At 38.3% G+C, this 17,644-nt stretch overlaps 1 protein-coding gene across 1 annotated transcript in view; it reads left to right on the top strand.

Moving 5' to 3' along the window:
- LOC126416056 (phenoloxidase-activating factor 2) overlaps nt 1–17,644 on the top strand; it is a 261,395-nt gene that overhangs the window by 222,084 nt on the left and 21,667 nt on the right. The window contains exons 4-5 of the mRNA XM_050083529.1: nt 9,216–9,484; nt 9,903–10,066. Coding sequence (XP_049939486.1) covers nt 9,216–9,484; nt 9,903–10,066 — 433 coding nt within the window. The remainder of the gene's footprint in view (nt 1–9,215; nt 9,485–9,902; nt 10,067–17,644) is intronic.

Genomic DNA, 17,644 nt, shown 5'->3' on the forward strand with positions numbered 1-17,644 from the left:
GTAGTTGAATTAGATTAGGAAATGAGACACTTAAAGTAGTAAAGGAGTTTTGCTATTTGGGGAGCAAAATAACTGATGATGGTCGAAGTAGAGAGGATATGAAATGTAGACTGGCAATGGCAAGGAAAGCGTTTCTGAAGAAGAGAAATTTGTTAACATCAAGGATAGATTTAAGTGTCAGGAAGTCGTTTCTGAAGGTATTTGTATGGAGTGTAGCCATGTATGGAAGTGAAATGTGGATGATAAATAGTTTGGACAAGAAGAGAATAGAAGCTTTCAAAATGTGGTGCTACAGAAGAATGCTGAAGACTAGATGGGTAGATCACGTAACTAATGAGGAGGTATTGAATAGAATTGGGGAGAAGAGGAGTTTGTGGCACAACTTGACTAGAAGAAGGGATCGGTTGGTAGGACGTTGAGGCATCAAGGGATCACCAATTTAGTATTGGAGGGCTGAGTGGAGGGTAAAAATCGTAGAGGGAGACCAAGAGATGAATACACTAAGCAGATTCAGAAGGATGTAGGGTGCAGTGGGTACTGGGAGATGAAGAAGCTTGCTCAGGATAGAGTAGCATGGAGAGCTGCATCAAACCAGTCTCAGGACTGAAAACAACAACAACAACAAGCTGTCGATCAGTGCGACCCTTGCCACCTCTTGTAGCGTCCATTCAGGAGTCCATCTATACCCTGGAAGAGTCCCGCCATTCCGTGGTGTTTGTGTGGACCCAAGGACATGTCGGAACCCTGACAATGAACTTGCTGAAAGGCTGGCCAAACAGGCGACGTGGAAACCGCTTCTGGAGATAGGCATCTCCGAAGCTGACCTGCATTCTGTCTTACATCGCAGGGTTTTCCAGCTTTGGGAGACGGAATGGCACAACAGCACACACAACAAACTGCGTATCATTAAGGAGACTATGAATGTGTGGAAGGCCTCTCACAGGGAATCAGTTGTCCTCTGCCGGCTCCACATTGGCCATAGGTGACTAATGCATGGTTACCTGCTCCGTTGCGAGGGCCCAACTCAGTGTCGCTGTGGCTCCCAAATGACGGTCGTCCACCTCTTGCTAGACTGCCCACTTTTAGCCGCTCTGCGGCAGACTTTTAACTTTCCCAGCACCCTGCCTTCACTTTTGGGCAACAATGACTCCACAGCAGCTTTAGTTTTACATTTTGTCTGTGAGAGTGGGGTTTATACTTCTATGTATAAATAAATGTTTGGTGTGACGTCATAAGCGCGTGACTGCGTGTGAGATCGCTCTCTAAGTTTTCATCTATTTTTAGGTTTCAGATATATATTTTAACTGTTTTTGTGATAATATTTACTATATAAGTGACTTATTAGTGGTTTCTTCATTCACCTCTGCATTTCTTGTGTTGTCGCCTGATATTTGTGAGTGTTTCGTATCGAGCAACTTAACCTCTTACCCGTGTTTACATTCCGCGCTGACCAGTTGCAGCTGTAGCGGCGCATCGGAAGCTAAGTACTAATTAATTGTTTGTGTATAGTAGTTTATTTAGGAACTTTAGTAGTCTTCAACCGGTGTTCTTGGTGTTTTCCGGTGAAATAACTTCAGAAGAAATTTTTGCGAACTGATTTCAGTTTCGTTACTGTCATTAGACGTTTGATTTTCTTTCTGTGTTAGTATTTTGTTATATTCTCATTTGTTGTTGATTAATACTGTCAATAATAGTAGTTACTTCCCTTGTAGAGCAAGTTTGTGATAATTGTAGTCAGTTTTTAACATCATCTTATTGTAGTAGCGGAACTTAAAGTTGTTTTCTTGTTTCAATAATTGTAAAATTTTACCATGAGTGAGAAGTGTGGGCTTTGCCGTAGGTTCGTGAGTAGTGGATTGCGGTGTGAGACTTGTTCGAAGTATTTTCACTGGGGGGAATGCAGTGGGGAAGCCAGTGGCATTCTGGTGAGATCCTCTCCTGGAACTGCAGGTTATGTAGCAAGAGTAAGTTGATAGAGGAGCAGGAGCGTAAGATCTGTGCCCTTCAGGTGCAGTTGAAAAACGCACAGGAGGAGCTAGATAGGATGAGGAGGGAGAAGGGGGTTGGGGAATGGGAGCTGGCTGTTGGCAAGAGATCTGCTAGGAGAAGGAGATTTTCAGATAGTTTTACTATTGGTGTTTGTAATAGATATGACCAACTGTCAGAGTCTAGTGGAGAGGAATCTCTAGTAGCTGTAGATGTAGGAAGTATGCAGCAGACCTCAGCAGTTACGGTGGCTAGGACAGTTGCAAAGTCTAAGAGAAAGAAGAAGGTTCTGCTGTTAGGTAGTTCTCATGGTAGAGGTGTAGGCCAGCAGTTGCAGGAAGTTTTGGGGAGTGAGTACCAGGTCACCAGCATTGTGAAGCCTAATGCAGGATTGGCTCAGGTGACTTTTAACATAGGGGGGTTATGTAGGGATTTTACTAAAGAGGATCAGGTAGTGATTGTGGGTGGGGCTGGTAATAGTATTGATAGGGATGGGGAGTATGACATAGATGGTGACCTGGAAAAGATAGCCACTCAGACTGGCAACACGAATGTGCATTTCGTGGAACTGTTTCAGCGTCACGATCGGCCTCATCTTAATACAGCCGTCAGGCGTAATAACATGAGACTTGGGGGTGCGCTGATGACAGAAGGCATGAGTCACATTTCAGTGGTGTCGGTGGAGTCTATCAGTAGGACGGGTTTCACTAGACATGGCCTGCACCTCAACAGGTATGGGAAGGGGAGGTTGGCAAAACTTATAGGTGACAGCATAGGTGGGGGTGGTGGGATCACTCATGGGAAAATTCCGGTAGTTGTGGGTGTTAGAGCTGTACCTTTTTTAGATTGAAGTCAGCTGATAGGTATTCCTGCTGAAGGGAAGTCTCTCTAACAAAGAAACCACTTTCTACAAAGCTTGGGTATCCGATTAATGAGGGAATTAGTATATTTCATCAAAATATACAAGGTATTAGAGATAAAGTTAGTGAACTGCTTATAGATGTTGACTCTGAAATTATTGGTATATCTGAACACTTCTTAAATAAGGAGATAATTCAGAGGCTTCCTTTATCAGGATACAGGTTGGCTGGCAGCTTTTCTAGGAGCTCTTTGCGGTGTGGGGGAGTAGCCATGTATGTGAAAAACGGTATCCCATTTGAGTCAATTGATGTTTCTAAGTACTGCACTGAAAAGGTGTTTGAATGTTGTGCAGGTGTGGTTAAATTTAGTGGAGCTAAACTTCTTACTGTTGTTATTTATAGATCCCCAGACTCCGATTTCACAACATTTTTGCTAAAGCTAGAGGAGGTTCTTGGTTCACTTTATAGGAAATACAAAAAGTTAGTTATATGTGGTGACTTCAATATTAATTGTATAAGTGATTGTGCAAGGAAAAGGATGCTGGTAGACCTCCTTAATTCATATAATCTTATGCAAACCGTATTCTTTCCAACGAGAGTGCAAGGGAACAGTAGAACAACCATAGACAATATTTTTGTTCATTCGTCATTATTAGAAGGGCATTCTGTTAGCAAAAAGGTGAATGGCCTTTCAGATCATGATGCACAAATTTTAAGTCTAAAAGATTTTTGTGCTGCAACACATGTTAAATATAGTTACCAACTTTTTAGGAAAGCTGATCCAGTTGCTGTACAGACTTTTGTAATCTTATCAAGGAACAAGAGTGGCAAGATGTTTATAGTGCTGATACAGTAGATGATAAATATAATGCTTTCCTCAAGACTTTTCTCGTGCTCTTTGAAAGTTGCTTTCCGTTAGAACGTTCAAAACAGGGTACTAGCACAAACAGGCAGCCTGGGTGGCTGACTAAAGGGATAAGAATATCTTGTAGAACAAAGTGGCAATTATATCAAAACGTTAGAAACAGTCAAAATCTAAATGCAGCAGCTCATTACAAACTGTATTGTAAGGTGCTTAAAAAAGTTATTAGGAAGGCAAAAAGTATGTGGTATGCAGATAGAATAGCTAGGTCTCAGGATAAAATTAAAACCATATGGTCAGTCGTAAAGGAAGTGGCTGGTCTGCAGAGACAGGTCGAGAATATAGAATCAGTGCGTAGTGGGGATGTCCGTGTTACTGACAAGTCGCATATATGTACAGTACTTAATAATCACTTTCTGCATATAGCAGGTGAACTAAATAGAAACCTAGTCCCAACAGGGAATCATATAGCGCTCTTAGAAAAAAGTGGTCCGAGACTGTTACCTGAAATGCTCCTCCATGATACTGACAAGAGGGAGATTGAGTTAATAATTAAATCACTAAAGCCCAAGAACTCTCATGGATACGACGGGGTATCTAGCAGAATACTGAAGTATTGTTCCACGTATGTTAGCTCAGTACTTAGCCATATCTGTAACTTTTCCTTTAGGAGTGGTCGGTTTCCTGACCGATTAAAGTGCTCGGTAGTGAAGCCACTTTATAAAAAGGGAGACAGGGATAATGTTGACAATTATAGACCTATTTCTATGCCATCGGTGTTTGCTAAAGTTATCGAGAGGGTTGTATATACAAGGTTACTGCAGCATTTAAATTCACATAATTTGCTGTCAAATGTACAGTTTGGTTTTAGAAATGGCTTAACAACTGAAAATGCTATAGTCTCTTTTCTCTGTGAGGTTTTGGACGGATTAAATAAAAGGTTGCGAACGTTAGGTGTTTTCTTTGATTTAACGAAGGCTTTTGACCGTGTTGACCACAAAATATTACTGCAGAAGTTGGAACATTATGGAGTAAGGGGAGTAGCTTACAATTGGTTCGCCTCCTACTTTAAGAACAGAAAGCAGAAGGTAATCCTCCGCAATATTGAGAGTGGTAATGATGTTCAGTCCCAATGGGGCACTGTTAAATGGGGCGTTCCCCAAGGGTCGGTGCTGGGGCCACTGCTGTTCCTTATTTATGTAAATGATATGCCTTCTAGTATTACAGGTGATTCAAAAATATTTCTGTTTGCTGATGACACCACCTTGGTAGTGAAGGATCTTGTGTGTAATATTGAAACATTATCAAATAATGTAGTTCATGATATAAGTTCGTGGCTTGTGGAAAATAATTTGATGCTAAATCACAGTAAGACTCAGTTTTTACAGTTTCTAACCCACAATTCAACAAGAACTGACATTTTAATCAGACAGAATGGGCATGTTATAAGCGAGACGGAACAGTTCAAGTTCCTAGGCGTACGGATAGATAGTAAGCTGTTGTGGAAAGCCCATGTTCAGGATCTTGTTCAGAAACTAAATGCCGCTTTATTTACCATTAGAACAGTATCTGAAATAACTGACATTTCAACACGAAAAGTAGTATACTTCGCATATTTTCATACGCTCATGTCATATGGTATTATTTTTTGGGGTAATTCTTCTGATTCAAAAAGGGTATTTTTGGCTCAAAAACGGGCTGTTCGAGCTATGTATGGTGTTAACTGCATTCGAAAATAAGGATCTAGTGTCAGTCGTACTGTGCGATCTTAGCAAAGCCTTCGACTGCATACCATCTAACACCCTACTTGCAAAACTGGAATTTTATGGCATACACAAACCATCTTTGGATGTAATCGAATCATACTTAAGTAACAGGAGACAGTATGTATCAATTAAAAATAGATGCTCCTCACAGAAGGAAGTTCGGACTGGAGTGCCTCAGGGCTCGGTCCTAGGTCCTTTTCTGTTTATCATTGCAATTAATGACTTACCTTACCATGTAGGAGCAAATTCAGTTGTGTGTTATGCAGATGATACAACGTTGCTCAATACACACCATGACACAACAGAACTGCATCAGGCAACACAGGAAAAACTAGAACTAGTAATGGATTGGTTTTCTTCTAATGAACTCCTGTGTAATCCTGATAAAACACAAGAGCTAATTCTGGGTTTAACTACAGCTGTTGAAAGCAAATCAATAAAATTATTAGGATTCCACATTGACTCAAAATTAAACTGGGAGGAACACATTAGCCATATCTGCAAGAGAATAGCAAGAGTGTGTTATCTCATCTGGAGACTGACAGATATAGTCACTGATGAGTATCTAAAGGTGGTATATTTTGGCCTCTTTCAGTCACACATTTCCTACGGCATATTGTTATGGGGACATTCTTGCTTTGTCAGTGAAATTCTGAAAATTCAAAAAAAAGTAATTAGAATAATAAGCAAAGCTAAGCCCAAGGAACACTGCCATCCCCTCTTTATCAAGCACATGATATTAACTGTGGTGAATCTATACATCTACACAGCCCTGCTTTATGTCAAAAGCAACTTAAATGAGTTCGAGACCAGAGAGAACATACATCCCCACAACACCAGAGGCAAACTGGACTTTGACATACCAAGACACAGACTCACAAAGACTGCAAACTCACACAAAATAATGAGTTTAAAACTCTTCAATAAACTTCCAGCATCTGCTCAGTCACTGACCAATAATATTTTCAAACGTAAGGTTTATGACTGGCTTCTCAAACACCCATTTTATAAGATAACAGAATATTTTGAAATAAGCATTGACATTAGTATATAAGAATATTCCTAAAAGAAAAGGAATTAAATTGTAAAAACTTTACTGTAAAGTTGTTGTTAATTGTATATTTAATGTTCAGACCTATTCCGCTGTAAGTGGTCAACGGTGAATAAACTGAATACTGAATACTGTAAGTTCGAAAACCTCTTGTCGACCCCTATTCAATAGTCTGGGAATTTTGACATTGCCCTCACAGTATGTATTTTCTTTAATGTCGTTTGTTGTTAGCAATATTAGCTTATTCCCAAGAGTTAGCAGCTTTCACTCAGTTAATACTAGGCAGAAATCAAATCTGCATGTGGAATGCACTTCCTTGACTCTTGTGCAGAAAGGAGTGGAGTATTCTGCTGCATCCATTTTCAATAAGCTACCACAAGAACTCAAAAATCATAGCAGTAGCCCAAACACTTTTAAGTCTAAACTGAAGAGTTTCCTCATGGCTCACTCCTTCTATTCTGTCGAGGAGCTCCTGGAAGAGATAAAAAATTAAGCAAATTCCAGTGTTACATTCTTGATTTTCTTTATTTAAACTAATGACTTGTCGCCTGAATATGTTTCTTATATTTCATTTTATCTGTTTCTACAATCGTGTTATAATTTCATGTATTGACTCGTTCCATGACCATGGAGACTTCTCCTAAATGTGGTCCCACGGAACAATAAATAAATAAATAAATAAATAAATAAATAAATGTAGGTTTTAGCGCATGTCCTTGGTCCCTCTGTGTCCTCCAACCCAGTGCTTTTAGGGTGGAGGTTTAAACGTGTTGCAGAGTAGCTGGCTTTTCCTTTTTATTCTCGTAGTTGTCCAGCCACTGTAATCTGCTTTCATGTCTTACTCTCCTCTGTTTCTAGTGTTTCTGTTGCTTTCTTGTCCTCTTTTGTTCCTTTTAGTGTTCGTTGCCTTCCCTTCGTTCTTGTGGCTTTTCCTTTCTTTCCGTTTTGTGTTATATATTTCTTCCATTTTATTCTCACACTTGTGGCATGGTTTTATTAGGAACAAGGGACCGATGACCCCGTAGTTTGATCCCTTCTCCTGCCTTTAAACCAACCAACCAAAATAGTTACTTTGGACACCGCCATGTCATGCACTAAGATTCACAACCTGCTAGTGGTAGACAGTTGCAACTTGTCAGTAAAGTGGGGAAATTGGCAAAGTAATATGTGTGACGTATTAAGAACACCATAAAAAATTGGAAGCATTACTTTTCAGAAAGCTGTCTTAGATTCCATTGCCTTAGTTACCAACTGAGGCAGATTGTTAATCATATCATTCTTCGAACAAGAAAATGTTACTCTTAATGCTTTACTTAGCTTGTAGAATTGTCCTTCATTGTAATTCACAGAGGGTAACTTCTTTGAAATGAAAAATATGACATCACTTATCTGATAACTTCATTTATTCAATCCTGCTTGCTGCCATTAACAAGTTTTTTCAACTGTTACTCTAGGGGACTGATGACCATAGATGTTAAGTCCCATAGTGCTCAGAGCCAACTGGTACTGTATCCACCTGCTTTCTTCATGTGACATAAACGACTACCATCTCCCTTATTCTCTCTCTCTCTCTCTCTCTCTCTCTCTCTCTCTCTCTCTCGTACGTCCTACCCTGCGACCTCTTTCATTTTGTTATGCATCTGCTGACTCGTCCAGTGAAACGCCTACCTCAAACTACCCTGCTACTCCCTCCTTGCCCCGTGCACCCTTTCCTACCCACTTCCCACCTCCATGTATTCAGGCAACTGCTTACAACAATAGAAATTCAATAATTTTTCTGTCATGTGTTTATGTGCCATGCACCAGTCCTCTGTAAGTAAATGGTTCCCTTTCTGTTATTTTATGTAGTTCTTCACTTTGGAATTTCCATTATTGTTATATTCAAATGCAAATTTTGGAAATACTGGTGTTACACAAAACTAATAATTGCACAAATTACAAGTATTTTCAAAAAATGAAATATTATAACTTACAATAAAGTTGCAATGTGTTTTCTCACTATAACACATTTGCTTTTAGATACAGGTATGCTAATATTGCTATAGACATCGAAGCACTAAAATAAAAACTTCTTTAAATACTAAACTGCAAATAGTATCATCCAAACTATTGATGTAGATAACCTGGACACCAGTTCAATAGAGACACATTTCCCATGTGCAACAATCACTCTCATATATACATCCCTTCTCCCCTCCCCCCATTTTGATCTCAGTGTGAGCACTATTTTCCCTCTGGAATATTTTATTCAAGAGGATGCCATCAAATTAAAGTCATACACTGCAGGTTTCCAGGAAATGTTATGGCTATAGCTGTCCTTGCTTTACAGCACTCACAGTACCATAATAGCGAGCATGTATGTTAAAATCATGTTGCCCCTACATCTGTTGAAAAGGCTTCTGTCCCTCTTCATAGGCAATATGTTAGTTTGATGTCCCTATAGATACCACTTTGATGTTGTTGCACCTACAAAAAGTTGTGTGTATAATTGAGCAATACAAGCCACTCTACCATGAAGTACCATGGTGTAACATTAAACAATGTTTTGTTGATTGGATATTGCAATTACTTCTAATTATTTAATTTCTAAATTATATTTGTATTCTTGTTATCAAGGTGTTGTAGTAAGTGCTTGCCTAATTTCCATATTTATCTCATGACTAATACTTCACTTGATTTATTTTATATAGGAAGGATGTAAATCAAATGAAAATCAGAGCTGGTGAATGGGATACACAAACGAAAAATGAAATTTATCCCCATCAGGATAGAAGAGTAAAGGAGATCATTGTTCATGAAAATTACCATGCAGGAGCTCTTTACAATGATGTAGCTCTTCTTTTGCTTCAAGAACCTGTGGATTTGGCAGAGAATGTAGATGTGGTGTGTCTGCCTGACAGAAACACTGTTGTCAACAGTTCACATTGTTTTGCAAGTGGTTGGGGAAAAGATGTGTTTGGTAAGAGAATACAATAAAAGATAACATACATGTTACATGATTTTTTGCTATTGAACATTCTAAAATTGGCACAAACAACAGAAAACTATTACTTCTAACACTTGGAAGCACAGGCTGTAATGTTTTCCATTGTGCTTTACACTGATGATAACCAAAGTTAATTGCGACAGTAACATATATTAAAGTTGCGAGTCTAAATTTCTAACTGTACGTTTCCTCTTTGTGTTCTTCTACTTTGGCACTAATGCTCAAAGCTTTTTCACCTCCCTGACCACATGATTACCTGTACCACCCTCAGTTCGCCTTTACTTGCTTTTAATGACTTGCACTTTACTCATTATCCATTTTTCTCTTTCTAGAGAAAGGTTGCCACAAGAACAATTTTATAAAGATATTTCTTCACTGTGATTTTTTACAGGAAAGGAAGGAAAATACCAAGTAATATTGAAAAAAGTTGAGCTGCCCATTGTGCAACACCACACTTGTCAAGAAGCACTTCGGCGAACTAGATTGGGCCCTTACTACAAGTTAGACAAGTCATTCATTTGTGCTGGTGGACTGGCAGGCCGCGATACATGCAAGGTGAGGCATTGCTCTCTTGCTACAAATATGGAAAGGCGATGCCACTTTATAATATTTAAAAACAAGTAACAGTTCTGACAGAGAACAGTAATAGTGGTAAAAATCTCTACAGGGTACTAAATCAATTATAAATCCCCTTCATTGAGCAATAACCATAAGCTGTTTTCAAATGTGGTATATTCATTGTTTTTAAGTTCCTGTTCTCGCAATATACACTGCAATGCCATTATAATAATTTGAAGCATCCACACTGTAGCTACCGAGCGAGGTGGCGCAGTGGTTAGCACACTGGACTCGCATTCGGGAGGACGACGGTTCAATCCCGCGTCCGGCCATCCAGATTTAGGTTTTCCGTGATTTCCCTAAATCGCTCTAGGCAAATGCCGGGATGGTTCCTTTGAAAGGGCACGGCCGACTACCTTCCCCGTCCTTCCCTAATCCGATGAGACCGATGACCTCGCTGTTTGGTCTCTTCCCCCAAACAACCCAACCCCCACACTGTAGCTATTACTGGTATAGAGGGTTTTTTAGATATATATTTTCTACATCTATATTCTGTAAATCACTATGAGGTATACGGCAGAGGGTATGTTCCAGTGTACCAGTTATTAAGGTTTCTTCCTGTTCCATTCACATGAGGAGTGCAGGAAGAATGGTTGTTTGCATGCCACTGTGTGTGTGGTTAAATATTCTAATCTTATTTTCATGATACCTATGTGAGTGACATGTAGGGAGTTCTAATATATTCCTAGAGTCATCATTTGAAGACGGTTCTTGAAACTTTGTTAATAGACTTTCTTGGGTTTGTTTATGTCTATTGTAACAAGTCTTCCAGTTCAATTCCTTCAGTATATCTGCAACACACTCCCATGGATCAAACCAACCTTTGACCAATTGTACTGCCCTTCTCTGTATACATTCAATATCCCCTATTAGTCCTATTTGGTATGGGTCCCACACACTCGAGCAATGTTCTGGAGCTGGGCACACGAGTGATTTGTAAGTAATCTCCTTTGTAGAGTTCCCCAGTATTCTACCAATAAACCAAAGTCTTCCACCAGCTTTACCCATGACTGGAGCTATAGGTCATTCCATTCCATTTCGTATCCCTACAAAGTGTTACATCCATGTATTTGTATGAGTTGGCCAATTCCAGAAGTGACTCATTGATATTATAGTCATAGGATGCTACGTTTTCAAATTTTGTGAAGTGCTAAGTTTTACATGTCTGAACATTTAAAGCAAGTTGCCAGTCTCTGCACCATTTTGAAATCATATCAAAATCCGACTGAATATTTATGCAGCTTCTTTCAGATTGTACTTTGTTATAGTTAGCTGCATCATCTTCAAAAAGCCTGATTTTACTATTAATATTATCTGTAAGGTCAATAATATACAACATGAACAACAAGTGTCCCAACACACTTCCTTGGGCACACTTCAAGTTACTTCTACATCTGATGATGGCTCTTCATCCCAGATAACATGATGTTTCCTCCCTAGCAAAAAGTTCAGTCAAGTCACAAATTTCACTTGATACACCATATGATCATACTTTTGACAATAAGTGTAGGTGTGATACTGAGTCAAATGCTTTTTGGAAGTCAAGAAACACTGCATCTGCGTGATTGCCTTTATCTAAAGCTTTCAGTATGTCATGTGAGAAAAATGCAAGTTGTGTTTCACATGATTAGTGTTTTCGAAATCCGTCCTGGTTGGCATGGAAGATATCATTCTGTTCAAGATACCGCATTATGTTTGAACTCAGAATGTGTTCTAAGTTTCTACAACAAATCGATGTCAAGAATATTGGACAGTAGTTTCGTGGACCACTTCTACTACCTTTCTTGTAGATGGGTGTGACCTGTGCTTTTTGCAAGAACTGGTCTTAATTTTTTGTTTGATTATCTACTATAGGTTATAGTTAGAAGAGAGGCTAACTAAGCTGCCAGTTCAATATAGAATCCGACAGGGATTCCATCTGGCCCTGGAGGTTTGTTCAGTTTTAATGATCTGCAGCTTTGTTCAGTGTTAATGATTTCAGCTGTTTCTCAAAACCACTGACACTATTACTCATTTCACTCATCTTTTCAGTGCTACGGAAATTAAATTGGGTCACTTCTCCTTTATTTTCCTTTGTAATGGAACATTTGAAAATGGAATTAAGCATTTCAACTTTTGCTTTGCTATCCTCAATTTCAGTTCCTGTGTCATTTGCTAGGGATTGGACACTAACTTTGGTAGCACTAACAGCCTTTAAACATGATCAGAATTTCTTTGGGTTCTGTGAAAGATCACTTGACAATATTCTGCTGTGGCAGTCATTGAAGGCATCACACATTGCTCTCTTGACAGACACTTGCATTTCATTCATAGCCCCACACTTTGTTTTACACATACTGTGTAGTAATCCGTGTTTCTGTAGAGGTTTCTTTACAGTAACTGTATGCCATAGAGGTTTCCTCCCATTATGAACTGTTCTGCTGGGTACATATGTATCCAGTGCATGGTCAGGTATTCTTTTAAATTTGAGCCTGAGTTCCTCTACATGCTCCTGGCCTGTGCTGAAAGTTTGTAGTTCCTCTTTGAGATATGACACTACTTATCTTTTATATAGTTTACTGAACATATATATCTTTCTGCTTATTTTCTCTGTCCTTTGTACTTTGGTAACCATTTTTCCCACAACTGTGTCATGGCCACTGAAACGTTGTGAACATCCTCAAAGATGGGAGGTCTCTTTGGTGCCATTAGATTCAGTATATTTCCATCATGAGTGTTTGCTAACTATCTGTTGTACATAGTCTTCATGGAAGTCATTGAGTAAAGCTTAACAGGATGTCTTACGATGCCCACCAATGATTACAGTGTGATTGGGGAACTTATGTTCAAGTGAACTAAAGTTTTCTCTAACGTTTTTGGTTACATCACAAGATGAGTCTGTTGAACGATAGAAGGATCCAATTATCATTCTATGCCCACCACTAATACTGAGTATTGCCCAAACAGTCTCAGATGCAGCTTCAATTTCTACCTCAGTGGATATGAGTTTCTTGCCTACTGGAACAAATACACCACCTCCATTTCCCATTTGCCTATCTTTTTGATTTACATTTTAATTTTTCTGATAAAATCTCACTGTTATCAATTTCTGGTTTCAACCAGCTTTCTGTACCTAGTATTTTAAGAGCTTCACTGCTTTTCATGAGCACTTTAAACTCTGGCACTTTATTGTGCGAATGCTTAATATTTTATTACTGTCGTCTGTGGGAGGAATTTCTTTCGATCTTACATTGATACTTCCGGGTTTCCTACAGCTGTCGTTATATGGATTGGATGGAAAGTCCCTTGATGTAAACGACCCTTGTGTGCAGAGCACATCTGACCCATTTATTAGCTTGTCACAGAACTTTTAAAGGCTCTGGTTCAGTCCTTTCACTCAACTCAGAACAAAAGGGCCATGATCAGTTCTGGGAACAATGCTGTAAATTAGTTGAAACTCCATGCAGAAGGTTGGTCTTTTCAACCTTCTCTGCAAGTCTCTGGAATGACCCAAGAATGATTTTGGAGCCCGGATGACGGGCATCATTTGTTCTGACATGTGCCGCAATCTGCATTTGGTTGCACCCTGTTCCCTCAGTGGCTGCTGGAATAGCCTCTTCAACATGTTGATGAGGCTCCCAGGCATACACACTGAGTGCACTTGGTGGCTTTTCCTGTCCCTTGCTGCCATTTCCCTAAGGGGTACCATCATTTGCCGTATCTTTGAACTGATGATGATTAATAGACCCCTACCCTTTTGTGTTTGCTTCCTCCTGACTCCAGACAAAACAGATGAAGTGAGACATACAATTTCAGTTTCAGCTAAAGGCAGCACTTCAGGCATGTTGCTTAAGGGATTGGTACAACACCATGAGTCCTTTTTGGTCCAGGTCCACCCTTTACTGGAAGCCTAGATCTACCATTGAAACACCACTCGCAATCAAGTGGATGAGTAATGACAGATCCTGTACTTTCTGCAAAGGAGACGGGATCCACAGGACAGATAGTACTTGGGGTATCTCTGGTACAGGTATCACAGGTACATGAATCCCGGGGAGCTCTTCCAACACACCAGTTCGCAGCATCTGCCAATAATTTTACAGTAGTCAGGGTAATTTCCAGCTGCTTGTGAATATCAACCAACTCATACGCTGAGCATGCAATGTTAATTGGACGGATGCCACTTTAACCTACCAAGTATAGCCTGAAACAGCTCGGTTTCATTGAAAAGTTATATGGAGCACTTTCTACAATACCTGTCTTGAACAACTAGTTCGACAACCCACATGCAGTGGAAATAATTCTAGACTTTATAGCTACATAAAGGCCTGGTCTTGACAGTGTCAGTATTGAGGTGAGGGTTGGAGAACACAATGGCATTATTGCCATGATGGTTACTAAAGTTAATAAATCCATCAAGAAGACTAGGAAAGTTTTCATGGTAGAGAAGGGTGATCATTTAGTTCCAGTATGATGGATGTAGAGGGATTATGCACAGAGTTCAAAGTGACTGTAAATAGCATTCTGAAGAAGTATGTGTCAAATAACTTATTTAAAGATGGAAGAGAATCATAATGGTTTAGTAACGGAAAGTCAGAAAATGCTGAGAAAAAAGAGGTTGTTGCACTTTGAGTCAAAAAAAGAAAACAATACAGAAATGCTGACAGGCCAAATCTAGTAGAAACTTGAGTGTGCGTAAAATAATTAATGTGTTAAGTGCACAGCCATTTGTAACTATTACTTCTTTCCCATATATATGTGTATAGAGGAAAAACAAATAGCTTATTTGAAGTTTCTACAGACAAAAACATCAGAGAATTGGGAAACATGCAAAATAAAAAGAGATATTGTGAAACAAACCGTGTGCATAGCATGCCAAGATTCCTGGGACTTGTTCATAAGTGTCTTAGAACATGACATACACAGTAGACAGCAATGGGCATAAAAGGTCATGAAAGTGCTGAACAAGGAAGAAAAAGACATTGCCTCACTGAACATTATAACCAATGCACAATGTGAAGTACACAGAAGGCTGAAGATGACACTGGAGAAAGTATGTATAATGAAACAGTAGATCAGTTACCATGGTGGAACTAAAAGAGGCTTTGAAAGGCATGAAGAACAGAAAAGCTACTGGAATAGATGGAATAAATGCAGAACTAATTAAATATGGAGGGTTATCAGTAGATAAGACCTTTAAAATTAATTAATTAATAAATAAATATTGGATGAACTGCAAGATCCCATACACATGTAATACATCAGAAGTAATCTCTCTTTTCAAGAAAGGGAAACTTAATGACTGTAGAAACTATAATGGTGCCAGTCTTGTAAACACTGGCTACAAACTGTACTCAAAGATAACCACAACCACATGAAGAATATCACAGAAGCTATTATTCCTGAAGAACAAAGTAGATTTAGATCAGGTTGTTCATGCATAGACAATGCATTTTTAATTACAAACATTATAGAAAAACACAGAGAATTTAATATGGAAACTGATCAGCCTTTATTGACCTTGAAGACTTTGGACCATGTGAGCTGTGATAGACTATGGAAGATTATTTCTGAATGTGGATATCCTTGCCACCTAATAGATGAGGTTTCTTTACAAAACTAAATGCATTGTAATAAATACAGGTAGGAATTGATTAGAAGAAATAATGATTAACCAGGGAATTAGACAAGTGTGTAGACTATCATTTATCCTTTTTAACGTTCACATTGACTTCATCCTTTGCAAATGGAAATGTGTAAAGTAAACAAAGGAATTAAGATAATGAATGAGGAATGCTTCCAAAGAGCAATATACCAGCTGAACAAAATTCACAAGAAGTACAACTTGAAAATTTGTAGTAATAAAATGAAAAAATGACATTCCAAGAAAAATATCTAGTCAGATCAAAATTGTTGTGGATAATTCAGTTTTAGATAAAGTGTCTCAAATCTCTTATTTAGGCTGCAATTTTTGACTCTGATATTTAAAATAAAATACACTAATTCCAAGCTCCCTGTTGAAAAAAAAAGGACTGGAGATGATACCTCATGAGAATGCCAAATTGCAAACTTCCACATGAGATCCCGAGCTAAAAGCTGAATGGAAAAAGAGATACTGGTAGACCACAAAAAAGATGGGGATGACTTCGTTTGTGAGTTCAGAACAGGCAACAGCCTCATCCTTTAAAGGAAGTGGTGGTGGTGGTGGTGGTGGTGGTGGTGGTGGTGGTGGTGGTGGTGGCGGCGATACTATTTCTTTCTGAGTTACATGCAACCAAATTATAATGTCTAATTCCAGATGAACAACTGCAATTATAACTATTCTCCCCAGATTAGCTGCATGAGTCGTCATATTTCATACCAGACAACACCTACATCTAGTCATGTATCCAAATAATAGTATCCATAACACTAAGCATGAATCATTGTAAGTGGATTTCTATTGCAATTGCCATCCAGTGCAGCACTATACACTTACAGTGGGAAGAAATAATTATAAATACTAAGTGAAATGTACATACCTCTCCTTGCCATCTTGTAGATGATTTGTATTAACCTCTGGCTCTATGGTCAAGAGTAGAGGTTTCATTATTGCTTTGACTGAAACACTGTTTACCAGTTGGATTCTTGATATTTATTGTTTTCCAGAGTACTTATTTGAAAACAGTATAGTGAAATACACAAGAGAAAAAACATTCATATGAAGCTCAGATTCAAAAAGAGAGGGACTGAATGACATAACATCTAAAGCAACTGAACTGCTAATAATTTTGAATAATGACTGAAGTACTGAACACCAACTGAGTCTGAATAACAACAGAACTGCAGATGAACACTTTTTGCCTATTTATGGACTGTCTGTGCATGCCAGAAAGTGCTAAAAAATACACTTTTAAACTACAATAATTTTCTAATTTAATCATAATTTCCACAAAAGTATACATTTTTGAATACACTATATTACTGTCACAAAAGAATATTACTTATATTAATTTCAAATTTTGATTTGAAAGATCTAGAATCTGCAATTTTGCTTATTTAATATTTTTTTAATGAAATGATTTTAAAGTAAACTTAATATTATTTCATTATTAAATTATCAGATGTTTCCATTATGTGACAGTTAATTGAAATAACTTCTGTCTATGTAAAAATATTATGTATTAACAAGTTTGTTGGCGCCATAACTTTTTGTTACATTTCTTTAAATAACATGTATCCATTGAAATTAAATTCATTTTCTCATACATGTAACAGATACTTATATCTGGAATGATAAATCTTAATTCAAATTAACTTAATTAAAAATTCTTAAAATTTATCAGTTGGTCACTATGAATGCAATGAATGATACGATAGTAAGGTGTAGTGTTAAACAAACGGTTATCTCCAAGTTTTTCTTTCTAACTACCTTTCTGTATTTCCAAATAAATGATGAGATGTTGAGTCTTTCTTGGTATATCGGTATAGACATTTTGCTCATGAGAATAGCCCAAGAGAAATGCGTCTGTTTATTAGAACCGATATTGTCTGCTT

The sequence above is a fragment of the Schistocerca serialis genome, chromosome 8 (genome assembly GCF_023864345.2).
Source record: "Schistocerca serialis cubense isolate TAMUIC-IGC-003099 chromosome 8, iqSchSeri2.2, whole genome shotgun sequence".
NCBI lineage: Eukaryota > Metazoa > Arthropoda > Insecta > Orthoptera > Acrididae > Schistocerca > Schistocerca serialis.